At 37.9% G+C, this 19,537-nt stretch overlaps 1 protein-coding gene across 1 annotated transcript; it reads right to left on the minus strand.

The window, feature by feature from the left end:
* Positions 1-476: 476 nt before the first annotated feature.
* LOC122011159 (serine carboxypeptidase II-3-like) lies at positions 477-3,116 on the minus strand. The gene is made up of 8 exons (XM_042567580.1): positions 2,720-3,116; positions 2,539-2,646; positions 2,143-2,405; positions 1,767-2,027; positions 1,394-1,512; positions 1,196-1,288; positions 813-918; positions 477-623 (listed from the first exon to the last, which is right to left on the minus strand). Exons 1-8 carry the CDS (start codon positions 3,114-3,116, stop codon positions 477-479), a joined length of 1,494 nt encoding a protein of 497 aa, XP_042423514.1.
* Between the last annotated feature and the right edge of the window lie 16,421 nt (positions 3,117-19,537).

Below are 19,537 nucleotides of genomic sequence, written 5' to 3' on the forward strand. Positions count from 1 at the left end.
AGTTTTTTTATTATTTAAAAAATATTGTTCTAATATTTTTTTGTCATTTGATTTTACATTTTGATTCTTTAAATTGAGAACTTATATACAAATGCACAAAATTATCAATGAGTAAATAAATAAGTAATTTTAATTAAATTTAACGTGACAAAAAGTGTTATAATTTAATACTAGAAAATATAATAGGTAATTAATTATGATAGTAATTTAGGTTATTAGGCTCGACAGAGAATGGTTGGTAGCCCATTTAATTGTTGCGTCATGCTGATAACTCATAGTATGGGCATTTGGTTTAGTGAACCTATCTTAAAATTTTTTTAAATGAAAAATGTTTTTTTTTAAAATATATTAATTATTTTTTGATACCATGATTAAATCGAGCCAGAGATGATATTTAAAAATTATAGATTGAATTTTATGTAACGTTTGATATCATAATAAACAACCACAAATCAATTGGTTCAATTTTAAAATGCTTAAATAGCAGGTAGATGCAGCCCTTGAAGAAAACTCTTGATCATCTCCAGAGCTCGAGCTGGCTGATAACTTGGAACTTCATGTCCGGCTCCTCGAACAGTGGTAAATGTCAAATTGTGATCATACACCACAGTATATCCCCCAACCTACATATTCATAATAAAAATCATCAAAATTAATGTCATTTGTTCTACTAATCATCACCATCATTAGAGCAACAAAGGGTATCATAGAGGAAAACTTGCCATCAATGTAAACATTTTCAATAACTTGTAGATTTGAGGATAATTTACTATATATCTTATGAAAAGATTTAAAATGACACAATTGTTTACCTCACTGTTAAGCATCCAAGCTCTCCATGGAGCCTTCACTTTAAGCTTTAGCTTCTTGAGAGAGTATCTTGTGGAAGTAACAGGAACTACTCCATCAAAGTCACCACTGCACAAACCCAAGCAACGCTTAGTTAGGGACAAAAATTGATCGAAAACCCCTTCACTCGCAATCTAATGTATGGTATCTTTGTCATATGACATAAGTTATGCGGAAATCTTAAAGCTATCATACTTGCAAAATTGATATATCTATATATGTTATTTTTACTTACACAATGTGTATAAGGACCACAAAATTTATACACCTATCTAAATGAAAGTATTGAAATGGAAAGCTGATTCACACCCTATGATATGATGAAGACATCTAATGATTTTTTTACCTGTATTTTAAAACCCTAATCCCATTAGATAATAATTCGTGAATAATTGGTAACATTGTGGGAGGCTGATCTGACCAACTAGGTATCACTTGGCTGCATGGAGACAAATATAAACAAATGAGTTGAATTTTCATTATTTTGTTTAAAATAAAAAAAAAATTATCAAATGCGTATTCTATGTATGAGATATGTATATACCTACAACTAGACCATGTGTAATTGAGCTTTGTGATATTGGCATGTAGAGCTTTCTGTACCTCAAGATTGTTAAGGTATGCCTCCACGTAATTAGAAGTACAAGGATCAAAATTCTCAATCTGCATTAGAATTTAAGTATAACATTGCAATATGTTAGTTAGTTCCATTCACAATTGATATGATTGAGTGAAAATTCTCAATCTGCATCAGAATTTAAGTACGACATTTCAATCTGGGCAAATTCCAATCCAACAAGACTGTGATAAACTTTGATTCTTGAGTTAATAGGTTGAATCGATTCGATCTAAATTGGCTCTAAGAATACCAAGAAAATCGGGATAATTAAATGTAAAGATGTTCAGAAGAGACAAACCGAGGTCGATTTTGGAGTCGGCGTCACGCCCGACGAGAAGCATAGCGGCGCGTATATGTTGTAGACGTCCAACTCCTCCACGGCAAGGTTGGCCTCGTCGATTGCCCTGTCGCACTCTGGAGCCGTCCACGGGGCGTCCGACGAGAAATTGCAGAACTTATGGATCGCGCGGATGGTCTCATCGGCGATTAACGCGTGCGTCCAGAAGTAGTCAAACATCCCCTTGCTATCCGTCTCCTTGTTGATCACCGCATTCCCGATCTAGGTCATTCAAAATCAATTTGAAATCAATCCAGATCTATCTTTCCCATTTTAATTTGCATTAAAAAGGAGAAGGGGTCAATCAGACTGATTGATTTCGGGATTCATTGCTTACCGCGATGCCTTTGAGGTTGATGTGGCGATCTTTGTTGTTGAGTATGGCGTGGGCGAGCTGGGGGACGTAGTGGCCAGCGTAGCTCTCGCCGGTGATGAAGAAATCCCTCCCCTTATACTCCGGGAACCGCTCGAACCAGTTGATGAGGAAAACCAGCGCGTCGGTTGCCGCCCTACGGTCTCCACTCCTGGCGTAGTCCGACGTGGTGTTGGAGTAGGAGAAGCCGACGCCGGCGGGGCTCTCTAAGAACAAGACGTTCGCTACTGCATTGCACAATGCACGTCAGTCGTTCGAGGTAATGCCAAAGCAGAAACCTTTTTTCACTCTACTCCCTAACCTCTAGGAAATAACATATATATATATATATATATATATATATATATATATAATCCTAACCTTCGTTCCAAGCGTAGGGATTCCTGTACAGAGTTTTGCCGTCGCTCATGACCCGAAACGGCCCGAGCTCTTCCATGGCTCCGTACCCTAGTGACGAACACCCCGGCCCTGCACCCACCCACGCCACAGCAATCACCACACTATCGATCGAAAAGCACATCATTTTCTACTATTTCCATACCTCCATTGAGCCAGAGCACAATAGCCTTCGACCCGCTGTTCTCGGCAGCCTCGGCAAAGTAGTAAAACAGAGCCCGTCCGTTGGCTCTGTCGACTGTGACATACCCAGCGTACTGATCGAAATTCACCCCTTCCGGCTGGCCAGGCAACCGAACAACCTTGTCCCCCTCCTTCAGCCTGCTATTGTCGTAGACCTTCGACTTCAGGCCGGATACCGAAAAAAGACTGCTCGCCCATGAAGAAGAAGAAGAAGATGAAGAAGAAGACCTCCCTGCTCCGTTGTTAAAGTAGAACTTGTTCAGCGCATCTCTCTGCCTCACCGCGCCGGAAGACACACAGTGTAAGAAACAGAGGAGGAGGAGGAGGAGGAGGAAGAGACAACTGAAACTTGGCTTCATTGTTTGATTGGGAATGAGGAATGGAATGGAATAGAATCTTATTTATGGGATGAATCATTGGATAATTATGGGATGAATCTTATTTATGGGATTGATTCTTGTTGTAGCCGGTGGAGATTGATGTGTTTGCTTTGTTTGGCAATGGACTCTGTAAAAGGAAAACGAATGATTAATTTTGAATAAACATTTTCAAAATTAAAAGAATTTTAAAAAAGATTCCACTGTTTTTTCAATATTTATACAATGAAATAACGTATGGTAAATAGTAATTAAAAGATCTTAGAGTGGAAACATGCATAATTAATAATGAGTTTCCATGTATATTCATATTTTATTTAAATCTAATTTATTTTTTCCTTAATTTTTATCAACTTTTACTACTCACTGGATTATTCAATCATTTATCATAATTATTAAATCTAATTAATTTTAGCTCTTCCTGTGAATCACATATATAATGATCTAATTAGTTTTAGCTTGATTATTAACTAATTAAATTAAGTGAGGTTAAATTAATAATGAATTTTAATTTTATTTAGTTAAGGTTAAATTATTTGATTTTAAATTTGATTTCAAATTAACTAAAATGTTAAGTTAAGTATGGATTAACTGGTTATGGATTAATTAAGATTAGATGTATTAGTTCAAGATTAATTAAGTGTAAGTCAGAATTATTTAAGTTAGAGTAAATTAGTAATTAAGTTTAAGATTTACAATTATTACTCAAATTTTGGTATATTAAGTGTAATTATGAACTGTTTAATTGAATTTGCGGTTAATTTATCAAGTTTGATTTGAATTAATAATCATAGTTAAATTAAGATTTATTCATTAATTAAGTATGAATTAAATTGTTTAGTTAACTTTAAATTAAATTGAAATTTGAATTAATTGATTTAAATTAATTATGGATTAGGTTAAATTAAACTTATATTAATCAGATTAATTAAGGTTTATTACATTGATTAATAAATAAGTTTTTAGGTTTTAAAGAAAATAAAAATCTTTTAATTAATTGAATTAATTGTTTAAGTTTTAATTAAATTGATTAAGATTACTTAAGTTTTAATAGTGTTAAATTTATTTAAGTTATAGTTAAGTTAATTTAAGGTTGACAATTAAGGTTTAATTTTGGAGTCATTTAGGTGTGTTTAAGTTAGGATTATGTTAGGTTTAAGTTAAAAATTAAAATTATGAATTTAGTTTTAATTGGATTTAATTAGATAAAACTCAAATTAATTCAAATTTTGAATTAGTTAATTTAGTTAGTTAGTTTGGGATTAATTAAGTTGATTATGTTTTTAGGTTATAAATAAAATTAAATACTTTTAATTAATTGAATTAATTGTTTAAGTTTTAATTAAATTTATTAAGATTTTGTTTAAATTTAAATCTTACATCCATCTCATCCGTTTCTAGCTTTTCAAACAAACAACCTTATATATTATGTGAGATGATTATTAATTTTATTTTTATACATTTAATTTGAATTTTAAGGATTGATTGACATTTAAGTCAGATTTAAATTTAACAATTTGTCAGTTAAGTGCATATTTCCAAATAAGCTTCTAGGTTGTGGTGATGCACAAGGGCCTTCTTGACTATAGAAGCAACGACCACTTCTAAATTAAGACTTTTAAAGAAATTATACACTTAACTTTTCTTTTGAGAAACTTTGATATAACTAGTCAAGGATTTGATGAGGTAGCTTCGGTTAGTTTTACTCAGTTAAGTAGACCAAGTAGGGTACTTCTTATCCCACTTGACTCTCTAAACCAAGCTTTGCCAACTTATTATCATCTCGCCCCACCCTGATACTATGTTGGGCAAGTATCAATCAAATCTAAGTATTTATCTAACCGTTTTAAATTTAACAAAAAAATAAGCATGCAAAGAAAGTTGTAAATCAAACAAACATGCAAATTTATCTAAACAAAACAATGTTTCTATTGGCTCTCCCAGATCATAATCTCGATAAGATCTATCTAGGTAATGTATTTGACCCTTGGGGATCTAATATTGTTTTGTTTAACTTGATTAATGAAGTTTGATTTATGGTTCATGCTTGGACTTGGTTTCTAGTATTCTGATTCACAATTGATAATTGATAGGTATGATTTAAGTCAAGTTTTAACTTTTTATCCTAGCTTGGATCGATTGTATACAAAGTTTTTTTTCCAAGTATCATATCAAGATTTTTGAACCCCAAATTGAACCGTTCTAATGATTCTTTAAGTTCTTTGATTTGACCTTTCAGAGTGAAATTTTCTTCCTCAAATTGATGGACTTGAGTTGAAGTTCCACTTTGAACTTGGTCAATCAAAGAACTTGGGTTAGTCTCCATTTTAAAGACTTTTACCTCCTTTTGGAGTGACTTGACCTAGACATTGGACTTGACTAGCTTGCGCATCAAGTAGTGAATCATATCATACAATTTTTTGACTAGGGAAGAATGTAACTTGTTGTTTGGTTCATCTTAAATGGATAAGGATTTGTGGCTTATTTCGAAGTCAACTTCAAATTCAGATCCAGACTCAGGCTCGAGTTCGGTCTCGGCCACTTGTTCTCGCGCTGGTAGTGCCAAAAAGCTTGCTTGAGCTTGTTCTACCGCATATGACTCTTCCAACGACTCAGACCACGTTCCATTTAAGACCTTCCTTCTTCTTTGCTTTATTTGGTTTCCTTTATGTTCATACTGTTGGAACCCTAAGGTTGTTTTGATGTGATCAACAAGTTAAGTTAGATCCTGTGGTGTTTTAACCTTGTGTCTAATTGTGTAGGAGCTTAGGAGCACAGGGGGTCGAGCAAAAGACGCAACTAGCGAGGACGGCACGGGAGAGAGCCGACGGGCTCGGTGCGTCCGAAGGATGAGGTGTTACGGAAGAGTACGCGAGCATACTAGAAGGAGGCGTGTGGCGTTTCCGAAGGACGAGAAGTCGGAGTGAAAGGTTGCTCGAGAAGGCCGGAAGTTGGGTTCGGGTGAGCTCTATTCCAGATGGCCGAGATCACCCAAGCAAGCGGAGCCAGGTCGGAAGACCCGGACCAAGGCAAGCTGAAGTATAGCAGAGGGCCCGGACTGAAAAAGTCAACATTGTTGACTTTCTTGGTTCGGCCACTCGGAACCTTTCCGGGCTCCCGGACCTCGATTTTATCCAGATCGTGGTCAAATGTGATTTATGCGAAAGGGATACAATTTTATTCCCTTCCCAGGCGCCTGGAACCCTCTAGGCGCTCTGACTAAGGCTATAAATACAACCTTGGTCCAGAAGCTTTTATAACAACAAGTAATTCTTGCATTCGACACTTGTGCGCTTCCTTGTTAGTTTAGCTTCTTTATTTTTGTGCTTTCACTGCTGTATGAGGCTTCTCTGTCTGAAGGAGATATTTTAGTGTGTGATTCATTCCTTGGATTAACAACCTCCCTGGTTATAACCAAGTCAAGTCTGTGAGCCTCTTCTTTTAGTTTATTGCCTTCTTTATTTAATTATATGCAAGTGTTTAAGTTATAAGTTTGAGAAGGGTGTTTTGTGTTTGTGTTTTTTAAGGGCTATTCAACCCCCCTTCTAGTCGACCAACGCGGTTCAACAAGTGGTATCAGAGCCAGGATGCTTCAGGAGGACTAACCGCCGATCGAAGCACCGAATCAATGGTCGGACCAAGCATATACCCGTCGAAGTTCAAAGGGGAATTTGCTAGCTGGAAAAAGCGAATGCAGATATTTTTTAAAATAGACTTTGAGTTACTTTTAATTATGAAATTCAGTTTTGTAGCACCCGAAGGTAAGGAAGAATACTAGTGGGCAAAAATGGAGATGGCCGACTACATGGCAAACGACAAAGCAGAGTTCCATCTGCTGAGCATCCTTCTGCCACAATAAGTCAACTGTATCGTCACCTATAATTCAGCAAAGGAACTTTGGGAGAAGTTTCTTGAACTACATGAAGGGACGTTTGAAGCTAAGCTCGTAATACGGGACTTACTTCACAACTAGCTCACCAACCTGCGACTTAAATAAGACGAAATAATTGCACATCTACACTCAAAAATTAAGGAGCTCATCACCAAACTTTCGAATCTCAAAGAAAAGATAAGTAACCGAGATTCGCTAAGGTACACACTCAATTCTTTTCCTAGAAATACTAAATGGGCATCACTAGTAGATGCTTTTTATATATCTAAGGACTTAGAAACTATTTCCTTAGAAGAGTTATTTTCCATATTTGAAGTGCATGAATCGAGATATACAGGTATGAAGGAGCCAAAGCACAACATCGCCCTAAAGGCATCGAGAGACGAACAAGAGTCAGAATCCTTTCTCGACGATGATGAAATGGTAATGATGGAAAGGCGATTTAAGAAATTATGTAAATCTAGAAAAACTAACCATCCGCAGGGTAGAAAGAAAAGGATGATCCGATGCTACCACTGCAACGAAGAAAGGCGCGTCAAAGACAACTGACCCTAGCTAAGAAACAAGGACAAAGGAAAGAAGCTTGTCCAACCGAACAAATTCAAGACACTAAAAGTGACGTGGGATAATACTTCGTTCGAATCGGAAGTCGAGGCCTTCTCTGGACTTGCATTAATGGTAAGCCATCAAGGCGATGACTACGATTTAAGCTCGTCCAAAATGAGCATCAAAAACATCGATGAAGGGGGAGCTACGTCGAAAGAAAGCAGCAGTTCAGGGGGAGACACGGATAACGAGATCTACAAGATAAGTTATGTACGATCTCTTCCTCCCGATAAATTATTTAAGGTTGTTAAATTATTAACTAAGGATTATTGTAAGTTAGAAAAAGAGATTAAAAATTTTAAAGTAATTCTAGCTAAATCTTGCCCATTAGAAGAATTAGACAAAGTAAAATTAGAAAATGAAAATTTGAAAATACAAGTAGATAACTTGAAAAATCATACATGTTTATCAAATACAAGCAATAGAAAATTCACTAATTTAAATTGGTATTATAGATATCACAAGGGACAAATTAGAAATATTTCAAAGAAATATGTCCCTAAGAAATTCTTAGTTAATCCAGTTGGCTGGAATCTATATTGGGTTCCAAAGTCTTGCTTAATCTAAAACTTTTAATTAGACTTAGTGCTTTCAGTGAGAAAATTAAACAATAAATTTCTTTATGAGGCTTTGTCTAAGAAAGTGGTTGTTGCTCCAATAACCAAGAAGGCCTAGTGTCTCGCCACTGCCTGGAGGCCAAAATATTGAAATAAAAGATTTAATTAACTTACTGATAAAGCATTAAAATTAAATAATACTTTAAAAAGTTTTTTCAAACATTTTTTCTAAAAATTATTATGCTTGCAACAGATTTATGCTTGCAACAAATTTTTTTTCTAGAATATTTTTCTTGCAAAATTGTCTAAACTTAGAAATTTTTAAGTTAGAATTTTTTTTAAAAAAATTTCTTTTACTTAGAAATTTTTTTTCTAAGTATTGAAATAAGTTATTGCAAATTTTTGATGATATTGATAATTTTTAAAAGTTTCAAAGTTTTCAAAATTATTACCCTTAGAGTTTTTCTTGGTATCCCATTTTTTATATGATCAAAGGGGAAGAAGGAAAAGGTTAAGTTTAAGGGGAGGTAGATTATAATTTTTTTTTATTTTTTTGTACTTTATTGCAATATTATTTGTTTTACTTTTAAGTCTATTTACCCTAGCTTAACTTAGGCTGCTCACATCAAAAAGGGGGAGATTGTTGGAACCCCAAGGTTGTTTTGATGTGATCAACAAGTTAAGTTAGGTCTTGTGGTGTTTTAACCTTGTGTCTAAGTGTGCAGGAGCTTAGGAGCACAGGGGGTCGAGGAAAAGACACATCTAGCGAGAAGGACGATACGGGATAGCCGACGAGCTCGGTGCATCCGAGGGATAAGGTGCTGCGGAAGAGTACGCGGGCGGACGAGAAGGAGGTGCGCGGCATTTTTGAGGGACTAGAAGCTGGAGCGGAAGGTTGCTCGAGAAGACCGGAAGTTGGGTTCGGGTTAGCCCTATTCCGGATGGCCGAGATCTCCCAAGCAAGTAGAGCCGGAGCGAAAGATCCGGACCAAGGCGAGCTAAACCGGAGCAGAGGACCCGGATTAAAAAAGTCAATGTTGTTGACTTTCTTGGTCCGGGCGCCCAGACCTGGAACCATTCCGGGCGCCCGGACTAGTCTAGGGCGCTCGGAACCCTTCCGGGCGCTCGGACCTAGATTTTATCCAGATCATGGTCAAACACGATCTATACGAAAGGGATAAAGTTTTATCCTTTACCCAAGCGCCTGAAACCCTCCAGGTGCCTTGACCAAGGCTATAAATACAACCTTAGTCCAGAAGCTTTTATAACAACAAGCAATTCTTGCATTCAACAGTTGTGCGCTTTCTTGTTAGTTTAGCTTCTTTCTTTTTGTGCTTTCACTGCTGTAAGAGGCTTCTCCGCCTGAAAGAGATCTTTTAGTGTGTGATTAATTCCTTGGATTACCAACCTCCCCGGTTGTAACCAAGTCAAGTCTGTGAGCCTCTTCTTTTAGTTTATTGCTTTCTTTATTTAATTATATGCAAGTGTTTAAGTTATAAGTTTGAGAAGGGTGTTTTGTGTTTGTGTTTTTTTAAGGGCTATTCAACCCCCCTTCTAGCCGGCCAATGTGGTCCAACACATACACTCCGGATTGTAAAGTTTCTTCTGATTGCGCCCTTAGCAAGTTACTTCTGACTCAGGCTTCGTGGTTCAACTCGGACCTATGGCTTGCTCTTTGATCGGACCATCTTCTTCTTCTTAAGCATTCTCCGAACTAGACTAACTAGTTCGACGATGATCTTGTCGTCATCTTCTGAATCCAATTCTTCTTTAGATTCAAGTTTGGTTTAGAACTTGTGTTTCAGCTCTTTCGTCTTGATTTTACCTACAAGTAAAGCAATGCCTTTCTCGATTGGACATTTCAACTTATACACAATCATCCTGAGTTCACACCTCATTGAGGTGCTTCCTTAAGATATCAAAGTATTAGTATTCATGACCAAGATGACTTGTGTACTGCAAGTCGAAGCAAACTTACACTCGAGCTGCAGTAAGAGCTTCACAGACATATCCATATATATAGATATTTATATGAAGTCTTACAGCGAGTCACTCCACTGAACTAGTTATCATAACTAGCATCCACATTTAACTCTCGACTGTTGGTGTAATTTATACTAACGGTCTAACTCAGGTTTTGATGAATAATAAATGAGTTAAGTTAGGTGTTGTCATGATCTAATGCATTTACTAAGTGTGCAGATTTTGGGATGTTCGATTCCCAATTGGTAGTCAGGATGTTTGATTCTCGATTGGAAGAAAGTCTTGTCAGGGTGTTTGATTCTCGATTGGTAATTGGAATGTCTAATTCCTAATGAGCAAAGTTCGGATGTGCGATTCTGGCAGGTCGGGATGTGCGATTCCTGATTGGAGAAGACCAGATGTATGATTTTAGTAGTTTGGGATGTTTGATTCCTGAAGTCCAGATGTGCGATTCTGGAAGGTAACTCTACACCCATAAGTAGAGGTAAGTCACTAAAGGAGAGTGACTACGTGAGGACGTGCCCCCATTTGAAGGGACAGTAGGCGTCAGTCCAATTTAGGTCCATTTCGAAAATCTAAATTGAGACCCTGACTAGATCCTGGTCTTGGTAAGACAGAATCTAACTCATAAATATATATAAACTATTCATGCATATATTCTAACTCTATATTGTAGAGACAAATGTAGATCTTCGAATTTTACACACATGGCAACTGACAGATCTTGATTTCGAGCTCGGAGTCAAAAGATATGGCCTCTAGAAGATTAGTGTGCTGAACTAGCTTGATGGAGGTGCCTCGAATCAACCAGATTCGAATAGTAAATAATAAGATCGAATTCTCCTCATCTGATCAGAATTTTTGGGATCTGATAAGCTATAGAGACCCCTTCAAAGGGCTATAAAAGGAGGGGTTGAGCAAGCTTCAAAGATACATTCGATACGAGATTCTACGTGTCCAAACGACTTTTCGACTTCTCCGGTCTCCTACTGCTGCCCTGCAACGACTCTGCTATGCCCGACTATTGGTGAGAAGCCTACTAAACACCGAGCTCAAGCCGACCGACTTTTTTTTATATTCGATCCCCTCTTCTGATGGTTTTGGAAAAGATATTTTAATGGATTACCCATCAATAGATCCGTAAGACCTAGGTCTTGGAGTACGAGTCATCAAAGGCTCCGAATCAAGTAAACTTGTGTTCTTGTTCTTTTGCTCATTTTTTTACTTATCTTTCTTACTTAGTTTTTCGCCGCTCAATTTGATTTCAAAACTGAAAAGAACAAATTTTCAAAACCATATGATTTACGCCCCCTCTCACGTGTGACTTGATCTAACAAGTGGTATCAGAGCATTTTCTGTTCTGAATTGGTGCAACCACCAATCAAGCCAGGGGAACCAGTGTTATTTTTAGATTTCAATTTTTCCCATTTTGTTTGAATTGGTAAACTTTTATCTCTTCAGATAATTACTTTTTCATTTGATTTTAACTTGAAGTTGGTGAAACACCACTTGAGTTCTTTAATATTTTTTATTCTCTCTTCTCAAACTCTGCTAATCCAAGACCAAATCTTGGTACCTCCTTTTAAGTTTTCTATTCTCAGTGCTCAATGGCCCAACTTAGGGAATATAGCACCTCTTGTCCCCCTCTCTTCAATGAAAATGACTTTCCATATTAGAAGAAGAGAATGGAGGTTTACTTAAAGATGAACATCGAGCAATGGTTCTCCATCCGACGAGGGTACCAAGCACTTGTAGATGAAGCAATAAAAGTACCAGTCAATCTAGAAAGATAGAGTTCAGAAGATAAGAAGAAAGCCCAGACCGACTCAAAAGCCTTAAACACGATCTAGTGATGACTCACAAAAGAAGAACTCAACCGAGTCTGCCGGCATGAGAACACAAAGGAGCTATGGGACAAGCTCATTGAACTACACGAAGGAACTCCCGATTCGAAGGTAACGAAATGCGACCTACTCCTTAATTCTTTATTTAATATAAAAATACAGGATGGAGAAATCGCAAGCGAACTACACGCAAGGATCAAGGATATCCTTAATGGCTTGCACATGATCAGACACCAAATCAAGAATCATAACATTATCAGGTATGCTCTGAACTCGTTCCCTCAAAACTCCTTATGGGCATCAATCATAGATGCCTATAAAATTTCAAGGAACCTCTCTAAGTTAAAATTAGATGAATTATTTTGTGAGCTTGAATTACACGAACAAACTAATGGTACAAAGGTTGAGAAAGGAATTACTTTTCTTGCAGGTACTTCATAGGGAACTAGACCCAAAGCAGAAACTGAATCCAAATCTGAATTAGACGAAGAAGAGCAACTGGTGAACATGGCAAGGAAGATATTCACTAGATGCAAAAAAAGCTTCACCAAACTATAGGATCGATGCGTGCTAGAGGGGGGGGGTCATGGCTTTTTCAATCGTTTCGGAAAACACAGAATAACACAGTAGAAGATAGAAAGAGATGAGGAGCAATTGTAACAAGGTTTCTTTTACTTGGTTTGGAGCCTATGACAACGCCTACTCCAAGGCCTGCGATCGTTGATCACTTTCGTTGGGCAATCACTATAAATATGAAAATTCTTTACAAGTATGCAAGTACAAGTATTGAAAAGACAAAGTATACTGACAACAAATGATTAACAGTTGTCCATCAATTGTCGGAGTAGCAGTTGAGCATTGTTGAGTTGTGTCAAAGTAGCGTACAGCTAAGAAGATCGTTCTGAATACATTTTTTCGAAGTGCTGGCCGAGACCCCTTTTTATTGCTACCTCAGACCTAATCCAGATCCACCGATCTTGAAATCATGTTTGACCTGACTCTGATCGGTTGACTGATCCCTCGGATCGGTCCACCGATCTTGCCCGAGTTAGCCTGGCTTCTCGTCCAAGTTCTGCTGCTTGAATAAGTCTTTGTTCAGTTGACCAATCCCGTCGTTCGGTCGACCGATCCCCAGCTCATCTGGTCCAATCAACTCGGCTCAATCATGTCGATGCCTATCCACTGTTCGGTCGACTGAACCCTAGGTTCGGTCGACCGATCCCTTGGTCGACCCTAATCAGCTCATTAGAAATCCAATTTGTTTGCTTGGAGGTTCGGTCGATCGATCCTCGGTTCGATTGACCGATCAAGGCTGAAACTTCAACCTGTAAAATGTTAGTTTCCTTGCAAAATAGAGTTTAGACAAATATCAAGTAATATATGAAAATAAGTTTTGCCAGAGTTTGGACTGTCCAATTCTGACTTTCGATTTTCCCAGAAACCCTAGGTAGAACCGACGCCTATTGTTCCCTCAACGGGGAACACGTCCTCATCTACTCTTCTTAGGAAAAGTTATCTATTGCCAGATCAATCCTCTAGACTAACTGGACTTTTGCTTAGTGCTCGAGACTTCAAGACTTTCTCATTGGACGTCGAATCCCCGACCTGTCCAGTCTTTCTCTTGGTTCGCGACCATCATGATTTTTAACTAATGTCCCCGACTCTAGGATTTCACTCAAAGTACACAACCCGCTAAGACTTTCTAAAACCTAGTGTTACCACCCCTTAGGACCTAGGGTTACCTCCCTCTAGGGTTTTCCACCTACCTAGAATCCACTAGGACTTTTGCCTAAGTACACTTAGGACTTTCCTGCACACTTGGTTCAACACTTGTTAGATCATAAGACAACTTAACTTTGAACTCTTTGCCATTATCAAAACATAGGTTTGATCATCTGGTGCTTCTTGTACCAACATAAACATGAAAGGAAGAAGATATTCAAGTTTGCATCCAACAACCCAAAGGCAAACATCACGTGCTATGGTTGCAACAAAAAGGGGCACTTCAAACATGAATGCTTGAATGAAGACTAAATCAAGAAGAAGTAGAAGAAAGCACTAAACATGACTTGGGATGAGTCTTCCTCGGATAGATTGCGAGCAGACGAATTGAAGCAAGCAAGCTACCTCGCATTGATGGCAATCGAAGGTGAAACATATCAAGACGATGAGTCCAAAAATAAGTCGAGCCATGAATCATCATCTGGGTCAGACCGACCCAAGGTAAACTCTTTCTTTAACATAAATTTGTTTAAAATAATAGCCTACCTAAATAAAAGATTAATCAAAACCAAGGAACACGCTAAACTACTCCTAAAAAAAAATAACATCCTTAAGGAATAACTGAACATGAACTTGGTGACTTGCCAAGTTCAGACAAAGATTCAACTCAAGTTGCAAAATTTGAGGAAGAATACTCTATCCTGAAAAGTCAAGTCAACGAGCTCAAAGGACAGTTGAAAAAGTTTACCTCGGGAATCAAGTACATAAATATGATGCTTGGATCCCAAAGAGCAGTATACAACAAATCTGGACTCAGATACCAATCTAACATAAAATACAAATCATTTCTTACCCTGACTCAAACTAAGAAAATGACCAAGGCTTGGGTTTTAAAAGCGTCTCAAACCACGCAAGTAGGACTCAGTTAATACTATGTATCGAAAGATAAAATACACTACCTTAAACCTTTTAAACTAAATTCAAATAAGTCAACTCTAAACTCTAAACTTAAACCTCTTGAAATAAATTCAAACCAAAAGAATAAAATCAAATCAAATAAACCTATACTAAATAAATACAAAATTAATCGAAACCCAAATTGTAAAATATCAAACCAGATAATAATTAAACAATAAGATTAATGAGTGAATAATCTTATTGGAATTTTTAGGAATTTGTATAAATTGTCGGGGATTTAATTGGAGCTCGTAGGACGTATTTTCTGGGGATAAATGATAGGCTTTGGAAAAGGTCTGTTTGGAATACCCAAATTTAGGAGTTGATTAATTCTATTAACCTAAAGTATAAAACCAATACCTAAATTTATTTCCCCAATTACTTTTTTTCCTCTTCTTCTCTCGCCGATCCTTTCCCTTCTCCACCGCGCCGAACATCCTTGCCCCAAATCCACCGCCGGCTCTCCTCTCCCTCTCGCGAGCTTCCATGCCCTAGCACTAGAGCCACAGCCGCCCCTCCCATCTTCTCTCTCGGTTCCGGCCGACCCCTTTCTTCCCTAGCTCTCTTCCTCGCACACGAGCACCCAGCAGTCGGCGATCCCTCCTCATGCCAGCACCAGAGACACCGCGACGAGCCAACAGCCGACGCCGATCCTCTTCTCTCCAAGTCATGCCCTAACTTATCTAGCAAGTAGTCCTCCCCTTGTAGGTATGGATGTTTATTTTCCTTGGTAGCTGAGTGTAGGGATTTAGAGGATGGTCCGGATTTTGTGTCGTTGCTCGAGTTACTGCTCTATGTAGAGATTTGAATCAGCTTTGTTGTTCCTTGCACGAGTTTTAGGATGGTTTTATTTTCTTGATCTCTGATCCAGTTTGGAAAGTGGAAGTTGTCTTTGCTTGTGTAAATTTTCTGCGAGTACTCCCTTTTATGATTGATATGAGACCTGAAAGATAAGGAATTGGTACCTAGGAGGAATTTGTAGGGTTGTTTGTGATGTTGATCGGTTGAACGTGAGGTGATTCGATTTCTTTCTATGATGTTCTTGCTTCGGTTGGTGATGTTGATGAATTTCTGCAAGAGTTTTTGGACGTTAAGGATAGTTTTATGTTTTGTTTTTCTTCTTGATAGTTTAGGATTCCAGATTTAGAACGTGAAGGCTTATGCAAGATTTGATGATATTGCATTCTTACCACCCTTATAGTTTTGGATTGGTTGTTGGGGATTAAGTCTTGATTAGGATGTTTTTGCTTCTCCCTGTCGATTTTGCAATTTTTGAGTAGATTTTTGGTGATGGAAGCTTCAGGAAGTGAAATTCTATTTTTTCCTTGTGTTGAAATCCTGAGAAGACGTTTTGAATCGACGTCTAATGTTGTTATTTCTTCAAATTTTGCAATGAAATTCTAGACATGAATGGGTAGAAATGAATTAGTAGCAAATGGAATCAATGCTTTGCTTTGTTTCATTGGAAAGAATTTTAGATTTATGGAGGACTTATTTAGAGATTTACTTGATTAATCCGTTATCCATGTTAGTTGATTAGTTCTGTTACACGACTAGTCATGAGTGGTCATTTGCATGAATTATGTAGGGTTGATTCATGGCGTGTTGTAGATGGTATAATGGCTTGGTTCAGTTAGGGTTTTTTGTTTGAATTGGATTTAGGTAACTAGTTGAGGTATGAGGGGATTTAGTTGTAATCGTATGATTTGTTGCAGGACACTGCTACGAGCCTAGTGTTCCGGAGTGGAGACAACCTAGCACAATTGACAAGTAAAGGAGGGTATTTCTTACTTTGATTCTTTAGTTCTTTGAACTTAGTGCATGAATTATTTTGGATAAGGACTACTTTACCTTGACTCCACTCGTAATTTTTCCTGTGCTTGATACTTCCACTCAAAACTTCCGGGATATTCATTTTTATGTTCATACAGTCTCTTGTTGCTATCAATGATATTTAGCAGATACTATATACCAACCTTGTATGTTTTGTTTGTTGTTTACTTATATACTGTATTTAGCATGTTGGCTTCATGTAGCATATTTTATACCTGATTTTATCTTATGTTTATATGATGACCGCTGCATTGTATGCATCATGTCATTGCATGCATGCAGGCGACCACTTCTTCCTTGTGGGGGAGTGAGCCGTCGGGCTGCGCCGCACACTCAACCACTAATGATTAGTGGTAGCTGGAGGAGATGCCGCTTGCCCTGTCGTGACACACTCGACCACTCATGAGTAGTGGTAGTTGGAGTTGTGAGCAGCAGGGATCCCCTTCTCTTGGTAGCTAGATAGCTACTTAGCACCTGTCCATCCGGTCAGTCGAGAGGAGTGGCGGCTTTTGGGTGGTACAGTTGTCATCGATCCGGCCTCTCAACCATACAGGGGTCGTGGTGCAGAGAGGTGGGCGGGGTGACCATCCGTGCATACGTTGTTATTGTACCTGCTGTTATTGTTGCTTATTTATGCTGCTGTTATTAGCTTATGCTGTTGTTGCTAGTATATACTACTATTTCTTTTGCTGATATGCATATTTATATTGAGATATACACTCGTTATGGGTGTTTTGACACTGGTATAGTTATTGGTAAAATGGACACATCTTACATATTACCTTGTAGTTATAGCAGTGCTATTGTAACGACCACCCTTCTTACTACTACTACACTCTAAGGATGAACGTTACTTAACTATTAACTCTATTTAACCGATATGAACGAAACCATGAGGAGTCTCTACCGAAAAATTTCGACAGAGTCTCCCCTGTACCGGTGACCTTAAACTGAGATACAAACATAATATACATCAGCCACAGTCGGTTGGAATATATATCAATCACTCACGCAGTTAAATAAGTGACAAACATCAAAATAACTACTTATTAAACAGAACTCATCTCCATGCAATCTAAACAAAAATAATCTCAAATGACATGAATATAAAATACAACTTCAAATGTTTATTAATTACTAAAATGCGAAAAACTTAATAATGTCCCAAGTCTCTTCCATAGTCCTGGCATCACACACCATCCGCGTCACCTTGTCGCCTTCCTTGGCTAAAACTTTTCCTTTTCTGTATCTGCAGTAAGAGGAAATACAATCTATAAGAAAATGCTTAGTAAGCGCTATCTAACTCACAAAATCTCGATATGTATGTGAATATACTGAAAACTAAAACTGAATGCTCAAAAGGAAAACTACTCATGCTCATCTACTAGTAAAAGAAACAAACATACTGAAATGCTAAACATGTAAAGCTACTCTTGCTTTTCTAATAGCAAAGAATAGTAAGATAATCTAAATAACATGCTAGCATAAAAGAAAACACAACTTGCTAATTTTAAAACAAAGTGAAACTTAATTCATTTGTTCTAAACTTATTCTTTTATCTCACTTGTTTAAAACTTATCCTTTAATACTCTTATACTTATGTAAAAACTTATTTTACTTGTTCAAAAACTTATAATTATAATACTTCAAAATAGTAATCAACTTCTCTTGGGCCCAGGCTTAGTACCATCTTATGCGCGTTCCCTAATAGGTTGGGGTAGCGAGCCACCAATCCTAAAAGAGCAGACCTTGGTCTACCAGGGCCAATACCTTGGAATTGGACACCTGGATTTGTATTACGACAACCTCGGAAGTCGTGTACTAACCTCTTAAATAAAGTAAAATACTTGTTATCTTAATTACTTCTTCTTTTAATGCCTTATCATTTTATCAAGCACCTTGTGTGCCAAAATCCCTAAAGTCTTGACTTTGGGATCTACTTAAGGCCTTGGCCTGTTTCTTTCTTTTCTTTATCTTTCTTATACTTGTTCAAGTAAAATACTTGTTCTTGTTAAGACTTCTAATAAAAAATTACTTCTTACAAAACTGAAATGTGAATGCTAAAACAACCTAGAATTAAATGCTTAGCAAACTGAAATTGAATACTTAAACAAACTAAATCTGCTGTGCTTGAGAAGTTCCAAAACTGCAGTTTAAACAGAAATAAGTCTGCATACTATGCTAAACAAAATTGCACTATAAGTTTAACGAAACTGCACTTGAAACTCTAAAGAAATCTGTACTATAAACTTTAAAGAAATCTGCACTATATGTAAAATACCGGAAAAATGGAGAATAATGATAAGGGAATTTTTTGTAATTTTTAGAAATTTTTTTGGAAATTTTTCGGAGCTCGTATGGGCAAGTTTACAGGGATAAAAACGGGGCCCGAAAAAGCCTGTTTAGGCTACCCCGTTTTAGTGAGGAAATGTTTAATTTCTAAATTCTTTTTCCTTCTCTATTTCTTTTTCTTTAATTTTCTTTTCTTTTCCTTCGTTCCCTTCCTTCCCCGCCGAAGCCTTGCGTGCCCGACACCTCTCACGCGCGATCTCCCTCTTCCTCGCGCCAAACCGTCGCCTTCTCTGCCCTAACCGCACACGGGCGGTTCCTTCTCCTCTTCATCTTCGTCGCGTGCCCATACCGACGCCGTTCCCTAACTTGAAGCCAACGGTCACAGTCCGATCTATCTCCGGCGGCCACTGCCTTGTATCCCTCTGCCCTAGCACCGACCGCGATTTCCTTTGCTGACGCCTCCCCTGTCTTCTTCCTCGTCGGCGTTTGAGCAAGAGCCGACCGACTCCCTCTCCTCCCGAAGCTTGTGGCATGCCGCTGTGCCCTAGATTTGCAGCGCGCCGCCGCCACATGAAGCAATGTCGGCTGCCCCCATCGTTGTGCCCTAATGCAATGTCTGATTCTCCTCTTCTCTGGATTTTCTCGAATTGTGCCCTAGCACAGTCGCTGATTTCATCTCTCTCCCTCCGGTGGACAGCGATTGGAAGGTAGGTGCGC

This window comes from Zingiber officinale, chromosome 8A (genome assembly GCF_018446385.1).
Source record: "Zingiber officinale cultivar Zhangliang chromosome 8A, Zo_v1.1, whole genome shotgun sequence".
Taxonomy (NCBI): domain Eukaryota; kingdom Viridiplantae; phylum Streptophyta; class Magnoliopsida; order Zingiberales; family Zingiberaceae; genus Zingiber; species Zingiber officinale.

What these genes read in the sequence shown, in the direction of transcription:
- LOC122011159 (XM_042567580.1), bottom strand. Translation starts at nt 3,116, where the DNA reads ATGAAGCCAAGTTTCAGTTGTCTCTTCCTCCTCCTCCTCCTCCTCCTC. An exon ending in TCCCTACGCTTGGAACGAAG is followed by an intron (nt 2,406 to 2,538) that starts GTTAGGATTATA and finishes TGTGCAATGCAG; the next exon opens with TAGCGAACGTCTTGTTCTTA. An exon ending in CGACTCCAAAATCGACCTCG is followed by an intron (nt 1,513 to 1,766) that starts GTTTGTCTCTTC and finishes ATTCTAATGCAG; the next exon opens with ATTGAGAATTTTGATCCTTG.